The following is a 16458-nucleotide window of genomic DNA, read 5'->3' on the forward strand; positions in this document are numbered from 1 at the left end:
TTCTTGGTGGTAACTTAAAAACCCAATTTTTACATTGAAACAAAATGAAACAAATGAGAATATATTATGGGGGGAAATGTAAAAGTCTGAAAAAATTTTAGGATAAGACATAAATCTTTTTTTTTTTTTTTAAGATTTTATTTATTTGAGAGAGAGAGAATGAGAGACAGAGCGCATGAGAGGGAGGAGGGTCAGAGGGAGAAGCAGACTCCCTGACAAGCAGGGAGCCTGATGCGGGACTCGATCCCGGGACTCCAGGATCCTGACCTGAGCCGAAGGCAGTCGCTTAACCAACTGAGCCACCCAGGCGCCCTAAGACATAAATCTTTAAAAATATTTCTCGCTTCAGGCAGGCTGCTTTGGCCTGCATTCTCAGGATCTGAGTTCAAGATTATTCTTCACCAGAAACATTTTGGGAGCACCAGGTTAAGGTTTGGTGTTTACTCTAAGGAGAGACTGTAATAATAAAATCTTAAGGAATAAAAATTGTAAAGCTATAATAAAGTAAAAATCTTCAGGCTGATATTTTGGGGTAGTGGCTATATGTGGCCCGCTTGGAATCATAATCCATAAGTGGCTGGAGACCTGGGGAACCACAAACTCCTAGGGAGCTTGGCAAGGAGGCTGAATGGGGAGCTGGGAGGAGGGGGTGTCTGGGGGAGTGAATGAAGTCAGAAAGAGTATCTTGGTCTCTTTTAGAACACTCAGGAGAATTGTATTACACGTTCTCCAAAGTTGTACAGCTTTATTTCTGCAAAGCTGTCTGTAAATATGCATCCTGTATTTCCACTGGCTTGCATTTTAATCACGATGCTTTATCTTTCTGATTGCTCTATAGTGAATAGTGATTTCTAATGTTCGAAATTTCATATGCTCAAAAGTAGAGATATAAACAAAATGTCATATGTCCACACAATAGAGTATTATTTGGCCATAAAAAAAGAAATGAAATTCTCATATATGCTATAACATTAATGAACCAAGAAAATGTTACACTAAGTGAAAGAAGCTAGATACAAAAGGCCACATATCATATAATTCAATTTTTATGAAATGTCCAAAATAAAAAACTATAAAGACAGAAAGCAGATCAGTAGTTGCCAGTGACAGGGGTGGGGGGAGAGAAGGAAAAATGGGAAAAATTGGAGTGATGGAAGTATTCTGGAATTAGGTAGTAGTGATGCTTGTGCCGCTTTGTGGATACATGAAAAGCCACTGATTTAAACTGATGAATTTTATGGTATGTGAACCGCAGCTCAATAAAAAAATTAGCGATCTATGGACAAATAGGCATAGAAAAAAAAAGAAGGCTGCCCTTTTAAAGAAAGCTTTGGCAAATGTTTATGTAATATGAACCACCTCCATCCACCCTCTCTTGCCTCTACTCCCCAATTTTTCTGCTTTGTAGATTTGGCTCTTCCCATATTGTCTTAAATCAATGCCCATGTATGAAGAAGGAGCTTTGCCCTAACTTTCAACAGGCTAATTAATCAGTCCCTGAATTCTGGGCAAGAATGAGGAATTTGGGAGTTGAGAACTCGCTCTTCTTGGTGAGCCCAACATTCTTTAACAAAGTGATATAAGATCCATTATTAATATAAGGAGTTGGAGGGTGAAGGGATGATCTTACCTTTCCACAGTAGAAAATATCCTCCCTCCGCACCTTTCCTTCTGCTATCTTCTCCCTGATGGCCTCCCCCACTTCGTGCTCATTCCGGTAGACGTAGGCCCCGTCAATGTGCCGGTACCCTGAATCAATGGCGATCTTCGCTGACTTCGCACAGGTCCCCTTAGGGGTCTGAAATGGCAAAGGGGTTGTTGTAGGGAAGAGAAGAAGTGGATCTTTCCTTAATCATTCTTTTATTTTTATTTTTTAAATTTTTAAAAAGATTTTATTTATTTATTTGACAGAGAAAGACACAGCGAGAGGGGGAACACAAGCAGGGGGAGTGGGAGAGGGAGAAGCAGGCTTCCCGCCGAGCAGGGAGCCCGATGCGGGGCGCGCGATCCCAGGACCCTGGGATCATGACCTGAGCTGAAGGCAGACGCTTAACCAACTGAGCCACCCAGGCACCCCTCCTTTACTTTTTTTTTTTTTTTAAGATTTTATTTATTTATTTGAGAGAGAGAGAATGAGAGAGAGCACATGAGAGGGGGGAGGGTCAGAGGGAGAAGCAGACTCCCTGCTGAGCAGGGAGCCCAATGCGGGACTCGATCCAGGGACTCCAGGATCATGACCTGAGCTGAAGGCAGTCGTTTAACCAACTGAGCCACCCAGGCGCCCCCAGGCACCCCTCCTTTAATCATTATTCATCAGGCTACTCTGCACATAGACATTGTTTTGCAACAAAAATGACAAATTCCCAATTACATGCTGTTGTGATTGGAAGATGATGTCTGAAGGCTGAGGACACTGACCTCACAGAGAGTTTCCTTCACACCCTCAGTGGGGGACTCCTTGCATACCAAGTCTGCCCTAGCTTTGTGGCCTCAGAAACATAACTTGATCAGTTTTACCAGTGACAAGAGATTTCATAACAGCTATGTTATAGGAAGGCACAAGTTCATTGAAGAAAGCTCCATTATAAATCAAAGTTTTGGAAAAACAGAGATACATCCACAGAACGGAATATCATTTAGTAATAAAAAGATGTAAAAACTGTAACTTTTTTGTTATGTAAATGTAAATTTAAAAAATACATGAAGTACTGCTATAGCCACATGGGTGAATATCAAGACAATTATACTAAGTGAAAGAAGCCAGATGAAAAATATATTATGATTCCATTTATATAAAATGCCAGAAAATGGAAATTAATGTATAGTCCAGATGCAGAGAAGTGATTACCTGGGGTGGGGGACAGAACAGGCATGGAGGCAGGGATTATGAAAGAACACAAGGAAACTTCTGCAGTGATGGATATGTTCACCATCTTGATTATAGTGTTGGCTTCATGGGTGTACATATGAGTCAAACTCAACCAAAATGAATACTTTAAATATGTACAGTTTATTGTATGTCAACTATTCCTCAATAAATTGGGAAAGAAGAGTGTTGGGGGGCATGTTAGATTTTCAAGATATATTTTTATCAAATTTGTTAGCCAAATCTTTGTTTTATTAGCCTACATGAAGCATAAGAATAACATCTCCCCTGGACATTGACAGAACCAAAAGACCTGACAAACTCTTGACACTGGAAGTATAAGTTATCCATTCTTCAGATTGCACATAAATTGGTGCTCTTTAGTTAGGATGACATTTTAAATACACATGAGTGTGTCTCACTTTAGTTACATTTTTTCTTAAGGAGAATGGAAGACTTGGGGCGCCTGGGTGGCTCAGTTGTTAAGCGTCTGCCTTCGGCTCAGGTCGTGATCCCAGGGTCCTGGGATCGAGCCCCGCATCGGGCTCCCTGCTCGGTGGGAGGCCTGCTTCTCCCTCTCCTGCTCCCCCTGCTTGTGTTCCCTCTCTCGCTGTGTCTCTCTCTGTCAAATAAATAAAAATCTTTAAAAAAAAAAAAAAAGAGAGAATGGAAGCCTTGATGGATATTTCCATCAAGACAAGCATCTAGTCTCGCTGAATAAAATGTGCAAATTATCTTTTAGGTTGTGTGTGGAGGAGAGGATTAATCTTATTTGTAGATTTTAATTGACCTCATATTCAGATGGTGACCATTCTGATCTTGTTCACAAATGTTGAGAACTACTTGTGCTTGCTTCTATATCTTCAGTGTTCTAACCAAATGCTTGACAAATCTCAACAGACCTGTGAATTCTGGCCCATAGAAATTGATTTATTGAGAATGAGTGAGACAAGAAATCTCTTGCATTTCTAGTGACTTTATAGTCCAGGGCTGGAAATAAAAAGCACTAGAAGCATAAATTATATTTTCTTTCCCTACTTCAGTTGAAAGTCATCACTATTGAGAAGATAAGAGGATATGAAAAATGAACAAATTGGCTACACAGATGTTATTAGAAAATAGGATTCATAGTCACAAATATCAAATAGCTAGGAAAAGAGACACACATTCCAGGAATGTCAGAAATACCTCTTTGGTTTCTTAACTGACAACATGATTAATAGAGCTTGAATAGAAATTGAGGCCAAAAAGCCCCACAAAACACCCTGTAAAATGAGATGTTATGGACAACAGCAAGTGTGACAACAAAGGTATACTGGAAGAGGAGGCTTGGGGTAGAATCCAGAAATTTAAGGGAAAAAAATAAAAATACTACTTCCATTATCAGGTATATACATAGTATTAATGAAAAAATAAAGCTTCATATGAAATGGTAAAGCATAACCTCAGAAATAGCACTGAGATTTTGTGAATCTGGAATTGATAAATGTAAGTATAGAACTCAAATAGATTTAACACAAGGGGAAAACCCCAAAACAATGCATATTAAAGTATATACTTATATTTTCAAAGATCAACCCAAGACAAGAGACACAGGGGAGAACATTTAGGATAAAGAAGATGAGAAAGACAAACACTAAATTAGGAGCGTGGTACTGACCCTTAGCCTGAAGTAACATATGAATGATGCTTTATTTCATAAAGACATGGCACAGAAGCAAGTTATAGTAGTGAGTCTTCTATTATTCAGCTGCCATTAAAGAGCCTTTTCTAAAAGCTGAGTATCTGATACAGTCTTTGCTTGCTAAAAATATTTTCCCTCAGATGGCAGAAGCAGCAATGAGGTGAATTACTATTTTGGACTTAATTCTAATCAATATGGAGGAACTAGTTGGAAATGTGGATGTGAGAAAAATGCTTCTTTATAATTCTTAAATGTAGCATAAGAGAACTGTATGTACATTCTGACAGATTCTTTAAGAAAATTCACTTTAAGGAAAACTCAGAAAGATAAAAAAAATACCATATTTGGAGACTTAAATAAATGATATGATAGTAGAATCTTAAATGCAAAATTTTGACTCCACCATTAAGGATGATATCAGTGAAATAAAGAATTTTGTTTCCAAAAATAGTCAACAGCACCCTTCCTCCACTTAAGAAAGGGGAGAGTCCTATGAGGATGTGGTGCCATCTTCCAGGATGTAACACATACCCTAGGTGAACATCCATTATATGGTGTTGTGTCCCCAATAAGTCGAATACACAAGTCTGAAAATGCAGTAGGAGTGGTTCAGCTTAGCATTACTCCCTTTGACTCACTTAGAAAATGAGTACTTCTCATCCCTGAATTTGAGGCTCTGTGGATCCTTGTTCCTAGCCTTAGTTCCCAGGGGAACCCAGACTCCTTATTTCAAGAGTTCAGTATTTGAAGAAAGATGTTGCCATAGTGTCAGGGGTAAGTGACTTGATCCCAGGAGGAGATAGGGTTCCTTCACTGTTACATGATGAGCCAGGGCGGAAAACATTGGGCACTGAGGCCATCCAATGATATACCCCTTCCCACTTTTGCTAGTTAATGGATAAGAGTAGCAGCCATGATCCTAGAAGGATAAGTGGACCAGAGACTCAGACAACTTGAGAGATGAGGATCTAGGTTATAATATTTCATAAGCCACCTAGATCAGAAGAGATGTTGGTTAAGAGTGAAAGAAATCTAGAATGGGTAGTCCAGGAGGGAGATAAGTTGCAACTTGAATATAGCTTTGGTGGCAGGTGCTATTTCATTCTGTTAACCTACCCCTTTAAAAACTTTACCAGGAGAGAGACCAAACAAAATTCTGGAAGTTTTCCCAGGGGTGAACTTAGCATACAAAGCCAGTACGTTCACTGTTGGTGGGAATGCAAGCTGGTGCAGCCACTCTGGAAAACAGTATGGAGGTTCCTCAAAAAGTTGAAAATAGAGCTACCATATGATCCAGCAATTGCACTACTGGGTATTTACCCCAAAGATACAAATATAGGGATCCGAAGGGGTCCGTGCACCCCAATGTTTATAGCAGCAATGTCCACAATAGCCAAACTGTGGAAAGAGCCAAGATGTCCATCGACAGATGAATGGATAAAGAAGATGTGGTATATATATACAATGGAATATTATGCAGCCATCAAAAGGAATGAGATCTTGCCATTTGCAACGACGTGGATGGAACTGGAGGGTATTATGTTGAGCGAAATAAGTCAAACAGAGAAAGACATGTATCATATGACCTCACTGATATGAGGAATTCTTAATCGCAGGAAACAAACTGAGGGTTGCTGGAGTGGGGGGTGGGGTGGGAGGGATGGGGTGACTGGGTGATAGACACTGGGGAGGGTATGTGCTCTGGTAAGCGCTGTGAATTGTGCAAGACTGTTGAATCTCAGATCTGTACCTCTGAAACAAATAATGCAATATATGTTAAGAAAAAAAAAAGAAGAAGAAGAAGAAGGTAGCAGGAGGGGAAGAATGAAGGTGGGGAAATTGGAGGGGGAGACGAACCATGAGAAACGATGGACTCTGAAAAACAAACTGAGGGTTCTAGAGGGGAGGGGGGGGTGGGAGGATGGGTTAGCCTGGTGATGGGTATGGAGGAGGGCACGTTCTGCATGGAGCACTGGGTGTTATGTACAAACAATGAATCATGGAACACTACATCTAAAACTAATGATGTAATGTATGGGGATTAACATAAGAATAATAATAAAAAAAAAAGACAAAGCCAGTAGGTTCAGTTGGCACCAGGGGTAAACTGTAGTGGCTGTTATGATGTACCACAGGATAGAGGCACTCATTTGCTCAGCTGCCACCAGTATTGGCTGCTGGTTACTCACATCTGATCCCCTCTATGAATGATACAGGGTGTAACAGTCTGGCTCCCTCACCTCAACTCAGCAGAACTCTGTAGCACCATTCCAGAGCTCCCTGTGGGACTAATGAGCAACTGGATCACAGTGCAATTCTCCACACTGAACAAACCTACTTTTCTTACTTCCCTAAAGGTCTGATTCCTGGGAGTACTCCCCACTAAGCCTCCTGCATGCAAATCTTGTTCTCAGAGGCTGTTCTCCAGAGTGGCCAACCTAAGACACTAGGGTAAAGAAGGATTTCTTAAGCTACAGAAGTACTAATCTAATGATACATTAAGAGTGATAAATGTGACCACGTTAAAATCAAGAAACTCCATTCATCGACACACCATTAAAAGTGTAAAAAGACAAATAGGAAGAGATATTTTCACATAGATATAACTGACAAAGGACTCATCCCAGATTTGTACAAATCCACTATTGATAAGAGAAATCCAATAAAGAAAAATGCACAGATGGCCTACTCACTTCGCAAAAGATATCAAAATGTTTAATAAAAATATGAAAAACTGGCCAATTTTATCTAGAGTTAAGGAAATGGAAATTTAACCACAATAAGAGATTATTCCACACTTACTAGAACTGCATAAATTAAAAAGACACCAAGTGTTGGTGAGAATGTGGGGCAGGGGTACTCTCATACATTGTTGGAAGGAGTGCAAGTTATATGAATACCTTGGAAATTATTTATATTGACATCATTTCCTAAAATTGAAGATACTGTCCTGGATGGGAGAACAGTCCCACTCCTATGTGTATATCTTAGTGAAACTCATACATATGTACAATAAGACCTATGTAGGACTTTGAGCGATAGTGTCTGCAAAGTCCCAAACTGGAAGCAATTCAAATGCCCATCAACAGTAAAATGGTTACCAGCATGTTCTTATAATTAAGCAATCACAGAGTAATAAAAATGGTCAAAGACCATGATTAGTAACATGGGTGAATTTTACAACATTATATTTAGAAAAAGAAGCAGAAAAAATGCATCCAGTGTTTCTATTCATATAAAGTTCAATAATTGTATAGAAATGTATGTTAGAGTTGTATAACTCTTAGAAAAGAGCAAGAACATCATCACCATAAAATCAGAAGAGCAATCCCCTCTTGAGGGAGGAAGGCTTTTAGGTTGAGAAAGGCACACACAGAGTTTCTGGGGTTTGGTATGTTCTAATTTTGGATCTTATAGCTAACAGATGTTCACTATAAAAGTATTTGTCCCTCCTTCAGTCCATTGTCTTCCAAAATTTTAACTGTTAAAAAAAGGAAAGGAGGTAGATCAAAAATAAGAGGTAAGTGACTCAATAAGTTTCAAAGCCTTAGATTTGAAGAACTTGGGACTAAAGCCTCATTTTTGGCCTTGGATCGACCATCTGCTCTCCTTAGCCTAGATCCAATTGGTTGCCAGCTTTGTAGAGCTTCCCTCAACGATGTGTGGCCTTCAGCCAAGTTACTTCCTTCCTAGGCTCCAGCCAAATTAGTTTCCTCACAGCTATCAACCGCGTTCAAGTCTTTGTTCTTTTTTGCCTGATTTATTTGTAGAAGCCTTCTCACCTGACCTATATGTGTTGTCTCTTCTCATTTTAATTCATTGTAATTTGGGCAGGTTAATATTTTTGAAAATAAACCTATGTTTTACTCCCTGGTATTTTTTTTTACCCGCAACTGCCCTCCCTCCCCACACCATTTTTTTGCAGGTTGATGTACAGCACTAATTGCTTCTGGAGAGGAATGGGGTATATATATATATATATATATATATATATATATATATATATATATATATATATATATTGCACCCTATATATATATATGGAAGGGGTGCAATATATATATGTATTTATATATGGTATATATATATATGCAATATATATATATATACACACAATGGTATGTATATATACACCATATTCCATATATATATGGAAGGAGTGCTATATATATATGTGTGTGTGTATATATATATATATAAAACAAAATGCAGAGGTCATTTCTTTGTGTTTGATTTTTGAAAGCAAAGGCTTCTGTGGCAGCTGTGTGAGGTTGAGGGGATCACAGGTACTGGGAAAGAACTCAGGATATATACTATACTAATAGTAAAAATAAACACCAACTGAATTCTTGACCTTCAGAATATTAGCCCACAGAGCATCTTACAAAACTATAGATGAGTTGCTATTACTAGAAATTAATAATTACTTATAATATTTTCTGAAAACTGTTAGAAAATCAGGTCATGCTGGACCCTGGCTTATGCATACAATCGGCTGTAGTGGAGAAAGTTGCTATCCTTGGACTGGTCAGTGGGATCTCTGGTTCTGCTTATTCTTGCACTCATGCCTGCTATCAGAATGGGAAAGCAGGACAAAATGGAGAAATAGACTTAGCTCCCCAGGACACTTAATTGTGCTTCCTGCCTGGTTCCTGGTCTCTTTAAGTAGAGGCTATAGAACCACCATCACCTCTGACAAAGATTTTTTGCCCTTGCCTCATCCAACTTCAGCAAGAATCCTAAGTCAGGTTAGCAACAACCCCCCACCCTCCATATCTGATCCCCCTCCCTGTCTAATCAGGTTCCTCATCTGCCACCATCGCCCAGGCGATGTCTAGTTGGCTAGCAAGAATCCCCCCTTATCCCTGATGTTTCCTCTCAGTAATTTTCCATCCACTGACCTTGGCTATAAATTCCCACTTGCCCATGCTGTATTCAGAGTGGGAGCTCAACCTCTCTGCCCCCCAGCCCCTGCAAAATCCCAACACAGTGGTTCCTAGACCTATCACAACAGCAATTGCCCGTGAATAAAGTTCCCCTTATCATGCTTTAACAAGGGTCATTGCATTATTCTTTTCCTTTAACCTGCTGTCCCCATTGTATAATAAACATGCCTGGTATAAAAACAAGGCGAAACAAGGTTCCTTGGGTTGAGAGGAGGAGGGGGATTCGATGGGCATTGAGGAGAAAGCAAGGGATATTTAAAGGATGGCAAAATCCTGAGAAGGAGTCCTAAGCCTGTGCTCCCCATCCCCTTCGAGCTCAGGGGCAGAATGGACTTAATGTTTCAGGCTCCCCCTTGGTACTCATCAAAGGTTTGGACTTCACCTCTCTGTTGCCCCAGATACAAAGCCTTTGGCTCACTCTCCAGACTGTAAAAACTGCTTGCAGCTACAGAAATCTCAATGAGGACCACCCAGGAAGGAATACTGGATCATTTATGACCCCCAATTTACTCATTAGACCACTCCTTCCCCATAACTTGATGTTTCTTGATCTACCGCATAACTGGATTTGCTCATTACTACTTTAACTTTGAACCAGTGTCATCTCTCTTAAAGCACTTGAGCTTTTCCTTACATTTTAGTTATATGTGTCTCTTTTTCTGTCCTCCGTCACTCTACTTAAATCCCTTGTTTCTAGATCACTGTTTCAATCCCTGTGTTACCTAGAAAAATGCCCCGCATATGGTAGGCACACAATGAATTATTTATCAAACTAAATTATCGCCCATTTTCCAAAATATTTACCATTGGTCCTGGATTTGTGTCATTTGCACATTTGGTAACATTTTTGAGTTTTACTTGCAGTTTTTGATAAATATGGGCTATTAACTCCATGGACTGATGTTCATAAAAAGAGAATTGACTTCTATCAAAACTGAAGAAAAGGAATAAGACCCAAACTGTCACCTGTCAGAAATTCCCAGATGGAGCTGTAGGGAAATCTGTCGGGAAGCTATTATAGACTATTGCATCCCTGTATGAAAACATTCTGGGAAGCTTTCAAAAGGAAAAAAGTCACCTGGATAATTTGCACGTGTTAGTTTTCATTAGTTATCATCAGGTGGGGTAATGCACAGAGTGTTTGGTGATACTAAGTTCTGGTTCCATCTCAAATTCCCTGAGTCCACAGGCATGAAACACCTTTATAAGAGATTTGGACCCACTTAAGAGAAAGAAAAATCTTTGAAAGCCAGGAGAAGCTGGGCTGGGGGCCCTCACACAACTTCATAGTACTGTTCCTCCAAGTTGCTTTCCCAGTTCTTTTTTAAAGATTTTTATTTATTTATTTGACAGAGAGAGACACAGTGAGAGAGGGAACACAAGCAGGGGCAGAGGGAGAAGCAGGCTTCCCGCGGAGCGGCGAGCCCGATGTGGGGCTCGATCCCAGGACCCTGGGGTCATGACCTGAGCCGAAGGCAGATGCTTAATGACTGAGCCACCCAGGTGCCCTTGCTTTCCCAGTTCTTGTCTCCACATGCTCTGGTGGAATGTAAACGGGGCAGAGGTCAGAGGAGGTATTATTAGCCTTCCTTACTTTGGCCTTCATTGTCTGCTCCCATCCTTCTCCCCCTGAAGATTTGCCTAGATCTTTCCCTGGCACTCTCCTGCTCTCTAACTTCTGTGTAAAAAGTGAACAGGATCCCAGGACAGACACTGACTGACATGACCACATACACAAAACACAAATGAATTTCAGTTAAAGAGTTACCTCAGCCTGGCATTCACCTTCTACCCCTTGTTGTGGAGTGAAGATTTGAAAATAATCTCAGGCATGCCAAGTAGAGAAGACTAAATTTTGGCATTAGATTTTTGCCTTGATTCTGATTCTGAAGTTAAATCTAATTGAGGACTTTTATTTCATGGTGGCTGACTTGGGCACGGGTAGTTCTAGCCTCTGCCTCATCAGTCCTGGGAAGATGATAAAGGAGTTATCAGTTCCATAGCTTGGAATAGAAAGCCATGAATCTGCTTTATATGAGATACTCCATTCTTTCCACTCCTCATCTCCCTCTGCAGCCCAACAGACCTTCCAGATAAATGTGGTATATTTTTCTTTACATTAGAGTTTCTGATTTGTGAGACATACCCAATAACTCCATTTATTACTTTACAACTGGTAATATTTCTGATCACAAATGTAGTTGGTGTATGCATGATCTTCATTTCTCATAGTATTCTTCTGTCATATTGTCTAATTGGTGTATGTCTTATCTTCTGAAGTGAATTTTAACTCTTTTTTGGGGAAATAACACATGACTGATTTTGAATGTCTCTAACCTATAGCATTTAATATTACTAGATACATTGTAGGTACTTAATAGTACTTATTGTTAGGCACAGCACTTTGAGCCCAACTGAGTTTCAGGATACACACACACACACACACACACACATTCTACATACTTTCAGGATGTATATTCCTAGGTTCTTTCATAAATAGAAATACACATAGAAAGTCATAGTTAGAAATACACAGTTTCATTGACATTAGATATATTCTCAACAGGCAATAGAGTATAGGGATTAGAACATTGGATTTGGGGGGCATCTGGATGGCTCGGTCAGTTGAGCATCTGCCTTCAGCTCAGGTCATGATGCCAGGGTCCTGGGAGAGAGCCCTGCTTGGGGTTTCCTGCTCCCCTGGGAGCCGCTTCTCCCTCTCCCTCTGCTTGCCACCCTCCCTGCTTGTGCACTCACTTTCTCTCTGTTAAATGAATAAATAAAATCTTTTAAAAAAAAAACAACAACATTGGATCTGGACCCAAAGTACATTGGTTCAAATCCAAGCTCTGTTCTCTAGCATTATAAGTTTGGGACAATTTTTTATCTCTCTATACTTCAGTTTTATCATCTATAAATGGGGTTAAATGGTATATCTTTCATAATGTCTTGAGGATTAAATTAGAAAATACATGTAATGTGAAGCACTTAAAGGAGTTCCTGGCACATGTTAAGTGTCCCCAAAATGTTAGCTGTTATTATTGTATCTATTTACATCTCCCTAGCCTCTGATGCTCACAAACATAGAGATCCCCTTTTATAAACTTATTAATTTGAAAGCATCAGCTGAATACCCATTACATACTAGATACTATCCTGGAAATACAGAGCTGAACAAGACATTCTCTTTCATAATGAATTTCACAGTCTTGTGAGGCAGATTACAGAGAAACAAGGATTACAATACAGTGTGATAAGAGCTACAGTAGAGTCAAGTAAAAGGGACATGTGAACATGCAAGAGGGGCAAGTTGTGGTGGCTGGAGGGATGGGATTCTAAGGAGCGGTGTCCTTGGGCTGAGTCCTGAAGGTTGAGCAGAAGTTGGCTAACTGAACAAACCAAGAGAAAGAGTGTTCCAGGTAGAAGGCAGCATGTTCACAAGCATGGAGATGGGAGAGTTGTTCAAGGAACTTAGGCAGTTATGTTTTACACACAGAGGGAAAGGTGGAAGAGTGGTGGTAGATTCTGCTGGACAGATGGGTCTTGACTGAACCTTGAAAGCTCAGTGTGCAAGGTAAGGAATGTGGACCCTACCCTATAATTGACAGAGAGCCATTGAAATAATTAAGCACAGGAGTGACATGATCAGATTTGGGTCCAAGGAAAATCCTGACAGCCCCATTTTGGATCATTAATTGGAGGGGACAAAATTGGAAGAATAGCTTAACAATAAATTAAGAACCTAAACTAAGGCAATGACAAAGGAGATAAAGAGGAGGGTGTGAATTGAAAGCCCATTTTTGAGATAAATTGAACAGCGATCATTTGGATATAATGTGGACAAGGGGAGATATGAGGAAGAGGGCAGAATGAAGGAATATACTCAGACTTCTGGCCTGGAGGGCTCAGAATGGTAGTATTATTTACTAGGAGAAGTATTTTGGGGGGTGGGGGAAGGGGAAATGTGAGATGGTGTAGGCTTGTAAGCCCCTTGCAGGCCCAGATCATTTGAGGACTGCACTGAGGTTAAGGACGGCCAGGCAGGCCTAGGCCAGGAGGAGAAAATGTTCTCTTCCCCTTATCTCATGTTGCAAGTCCTAAATGCCTGGATCAGCAGGAAGTGGCTCTTGCCTAGCTTAAAGTGTATCTTTCTAAACAGAAGTGTTCTTTCTAAAGACAAAGAACATGTTGTCTCCAAAGGAAGGATGGCTAAGAAAATTCTTTATTCTGCAAGCATAAACAGGATGTATTTTGTTCTTATTGAATTTCGTGTATATTTCACTTCACGGATGTTGGCTTGATACTTTAAGTATACATTGTTATATTTATCTGATCACTGCGAGTATATAGGTATGTGAGTAATAAACGGCAGTATGCAGTTGCAAGTATCCCCTGTGTCCTGGTGATTTCGTAGACCCTTACCCAGGGACCCCAACGCACTAGACATTGACAGAAATGGATAGTGTAGTTTTGTCATATTGAGTAAGAGGTGTCTGTGGAAGACAGGGTACATACTGTCTGTCCAACAGAATTATCCAAAGAGCTTGTTAAATGCAGCCTCTGCACCTAAAGATCCAGATTCAGGAGACCAGAGGTGAGGCCTAAGGACCTGTATTTTTTTTTAAATTCCCAAGTGGTTCTGATAAAGCCAGTCCGCAGTTGTATGGGGATATGTAACAAAAAAAAAAAAAAAAAGGAAATAGAGATTTAGGTGTCTCTGCATGAATGTAGTTGGAGCCAAGATTGTGAATGAGGTCATAGACAGACAATGGGCAAAGTAAGAAGAGGAAGGGGCCAATGACTCAGACCCTTGTAATTGTTCCAACAGTGATTTTCCTTTGCATTATCAAAAACAAGGGGACTGGGCAGTTGCAGTGGAATGTGGGATTGTGCTATGAGAGTTAACTACTCTTGGCTTATTTTTCTTTTTTCTGCCTTCCATTCTTTATGCTGCCCCAGAGTCATCTTTCAGAAGCACTGATCTCATGATGCTTTTCCTCTGTTTCCAAACTTCACATAATTCCTCCTTTTATACAGAGTGAAGTTCCAACTCCTTGGCATGGTATTCAAGGTCCTTTATGATCTAGTCTCAACCTGCATTTCCAGAGCCAGCTGCTGTTGCCTCCACCACTAATTCCTTGTGCCAGCCACGGTGGGCTTGGCCTTTGCCAGAAAGATCATTTATCTTTGTGCCTCTATACTTCCCCTTTGCCCCAAACGTCCTGCCTCAGCTCTCCCTCTCTGCCTTCTAACTCACAGCTTTCCAAAGGTCATTCCTATGCAATCACACAAATCTGCTAGCATTTCTACACATACCACTGTTTATTCTGGTAATCAGCATTAAATTTGAATTACAATGAGGAAAGCAGAAAGATATTTTTCTTATAAGTAGAAACTGTGTTTAAATGGAAACCCACTCAGTCTTGAAGGTCAAATTTAACTATTCCCTTGTCTGTGTTTTCAGAGAGATGGTTTATAGTTCTAGGAGAGCATTTACTCTCAACTTCATTGTTCTACAAGTAGCTATTAAAGAGTCTGCTTCCTCTATTTGATTTTTAATCCCTAGACAGCACAGACACTGTTCTCTTCATATTTAAGCTTCTATAGTCTAGTGCTTCATACCTCGGAGGTTTTTACGAAATGTTTGTTAGACTGAACTGGAAATTCTCAAATATAAGTTTAAAAACCCCACAAGTTGTAAACTCAGTTCATTCTAATAATCTGCATTCAGCTAAATTTCAGCAAGGGAAGAAGAAATGACCCATCTTTTAATCCAAGATAATTTTAAATTATAAACTGATACAGTTTTAACCTCTGGCTCAGTACTCAGGATGCCAAATAGTACTCCTTGGAGATTACTCTCATTATTATAAAAAGTAAGCCAATGAAATCCACTCAAAATGAATTAAAAATTATGCTCTAGGAAAGTTTCCAAAACATTAAAATAAAAGAGAAAGAGAGAGAGAGAAATTTACCAGTTTAGGTTCTGAGTAGGTCCCAAGACCGATGATAGGAATGCTGTTTCCATCACTTAGAGGAATGCGGTGGTTTGTAGCGCTCAGGTACATCCTGGAGAGAGTCTGGGTTTCCAGTTTTTAGGAGTGATTCTGGAAGCCTCTCGAGAAGTCTTTTTGAAAAGATCTAGGGCCCCGTTAATCAAAGAAAGGAGAGCCAGAGGGAGGAGCAGTGGGAGGGAAGAGAGATTAGCAGATGTATTTCTCAACCTGTTTTTTTCCAGGTTGTTTTGAAAAGCCTGATCTTGTTCTTTGAACTTCATCAGAGGCCTGTAAATAACATAACCCATTAAGAGCTGTTGCTTAGTTCTCTATAAAGGAAAGAGGGAAAACCCAAAAAGAAACAAATCTAGCTGGCTTCTACCAGTTAGGATGATGCTTTCATTGGCAAGTAACTGGCTGATCTCAAATTCTCTTAAATTATAAAGGACATTTATTGGTTCATATTTCTGAAAGCTTCGACATAAGGGCTAGTTTCAGGTGAGAATACAGCAGTTTCCCAGGACTTCCTTGGGGATTCTGATGCAGTAGAAATGAGAAGAGGTCTGGGATTTTATTACCTTGTTAAGTTTGAGAAATACTGGGTCAGAGGAACAAGCGATGTGGCCTAGAACCAGTTTCTTGCCTTCCAGTACATGTCTCTGCCTCCTCGCTCTCTCAGCAGACTGGTTCCACCCTTATTGTTAAAGGATGGTGACCAGTCCTTGGAGTGACATGGTTCCAGATACAAACTCAACAAAAAAGAGATTTTTATTTACTCCACTGCTCACACAGCAACCTAGAAATGGTCTTTTTGGTCTCCACTGCCTTTCTTGCTTCATGGATGCATCACTAAGCCAATCATGATGGTCAAAGCAGAAATATAAGATTGATCACCTGCAGACAACTAGAAGCCATGTCTAAATTTAGAGTTGGGGTTAATCTCATCTGGGCAGAATCTGGAGATTG

The 16458-nt window shown here is 40.1% G+C and overlaps 1 protein-coding gene across 2 annotated transcripts in view; it reads right to left on the bottom strand.

The window, feature by feature from the left end:
* AKR1D1 (aldo-keto reductase family 1 member D1) overlaps nucleotides 1-15754 on the bottom strand; it is a 45749-nt gene extending 29995 nt beyond the window's left edge. Inside the window, exons 1-2 of one of the 2 annotated variants that reach the window (XM_045865091.3) lie at nucleotides 15472-15754; nucleotides 1631-1798 (exon numbers count right to left, since the gene is read on the bottom strand). In XM_045865091.3, coding sequence (XP_045721047.1) covers nucleotides 1631-1798; nucleotides 15472-15564 — 261 coding nt within the window. In that variant the 5' untranslated portion in view covers nucleotides 15565-15754. The remainder of the gene's footprint in view (nucleotides 1-1630; nucleotides 1799-15471) is intronic. The other variant, XM_045865090.3, reaches the window with a different exon arrangement.
* Between the last annotated feature and the right edge of the window lie 704 nt (nucleotides 15755-16458).

Source organism: Mirounga angustirostris, unplaced genomic scaffold, assembly GCF_029215605.1.
Source record: "Mirounga angustirostris isolate CCGP_5_RB_7025 unplaced genomic scaffold, mMirAng1.0.hap1 SCAF_12, whole genome shotgun sequence".
Classification (NCBI taxonomy): Eukaryota; Metazoa; Chordata; class Mammalia; order Carnivora; family Phocidae; genus Mirounga; species Mirounga angustirostris.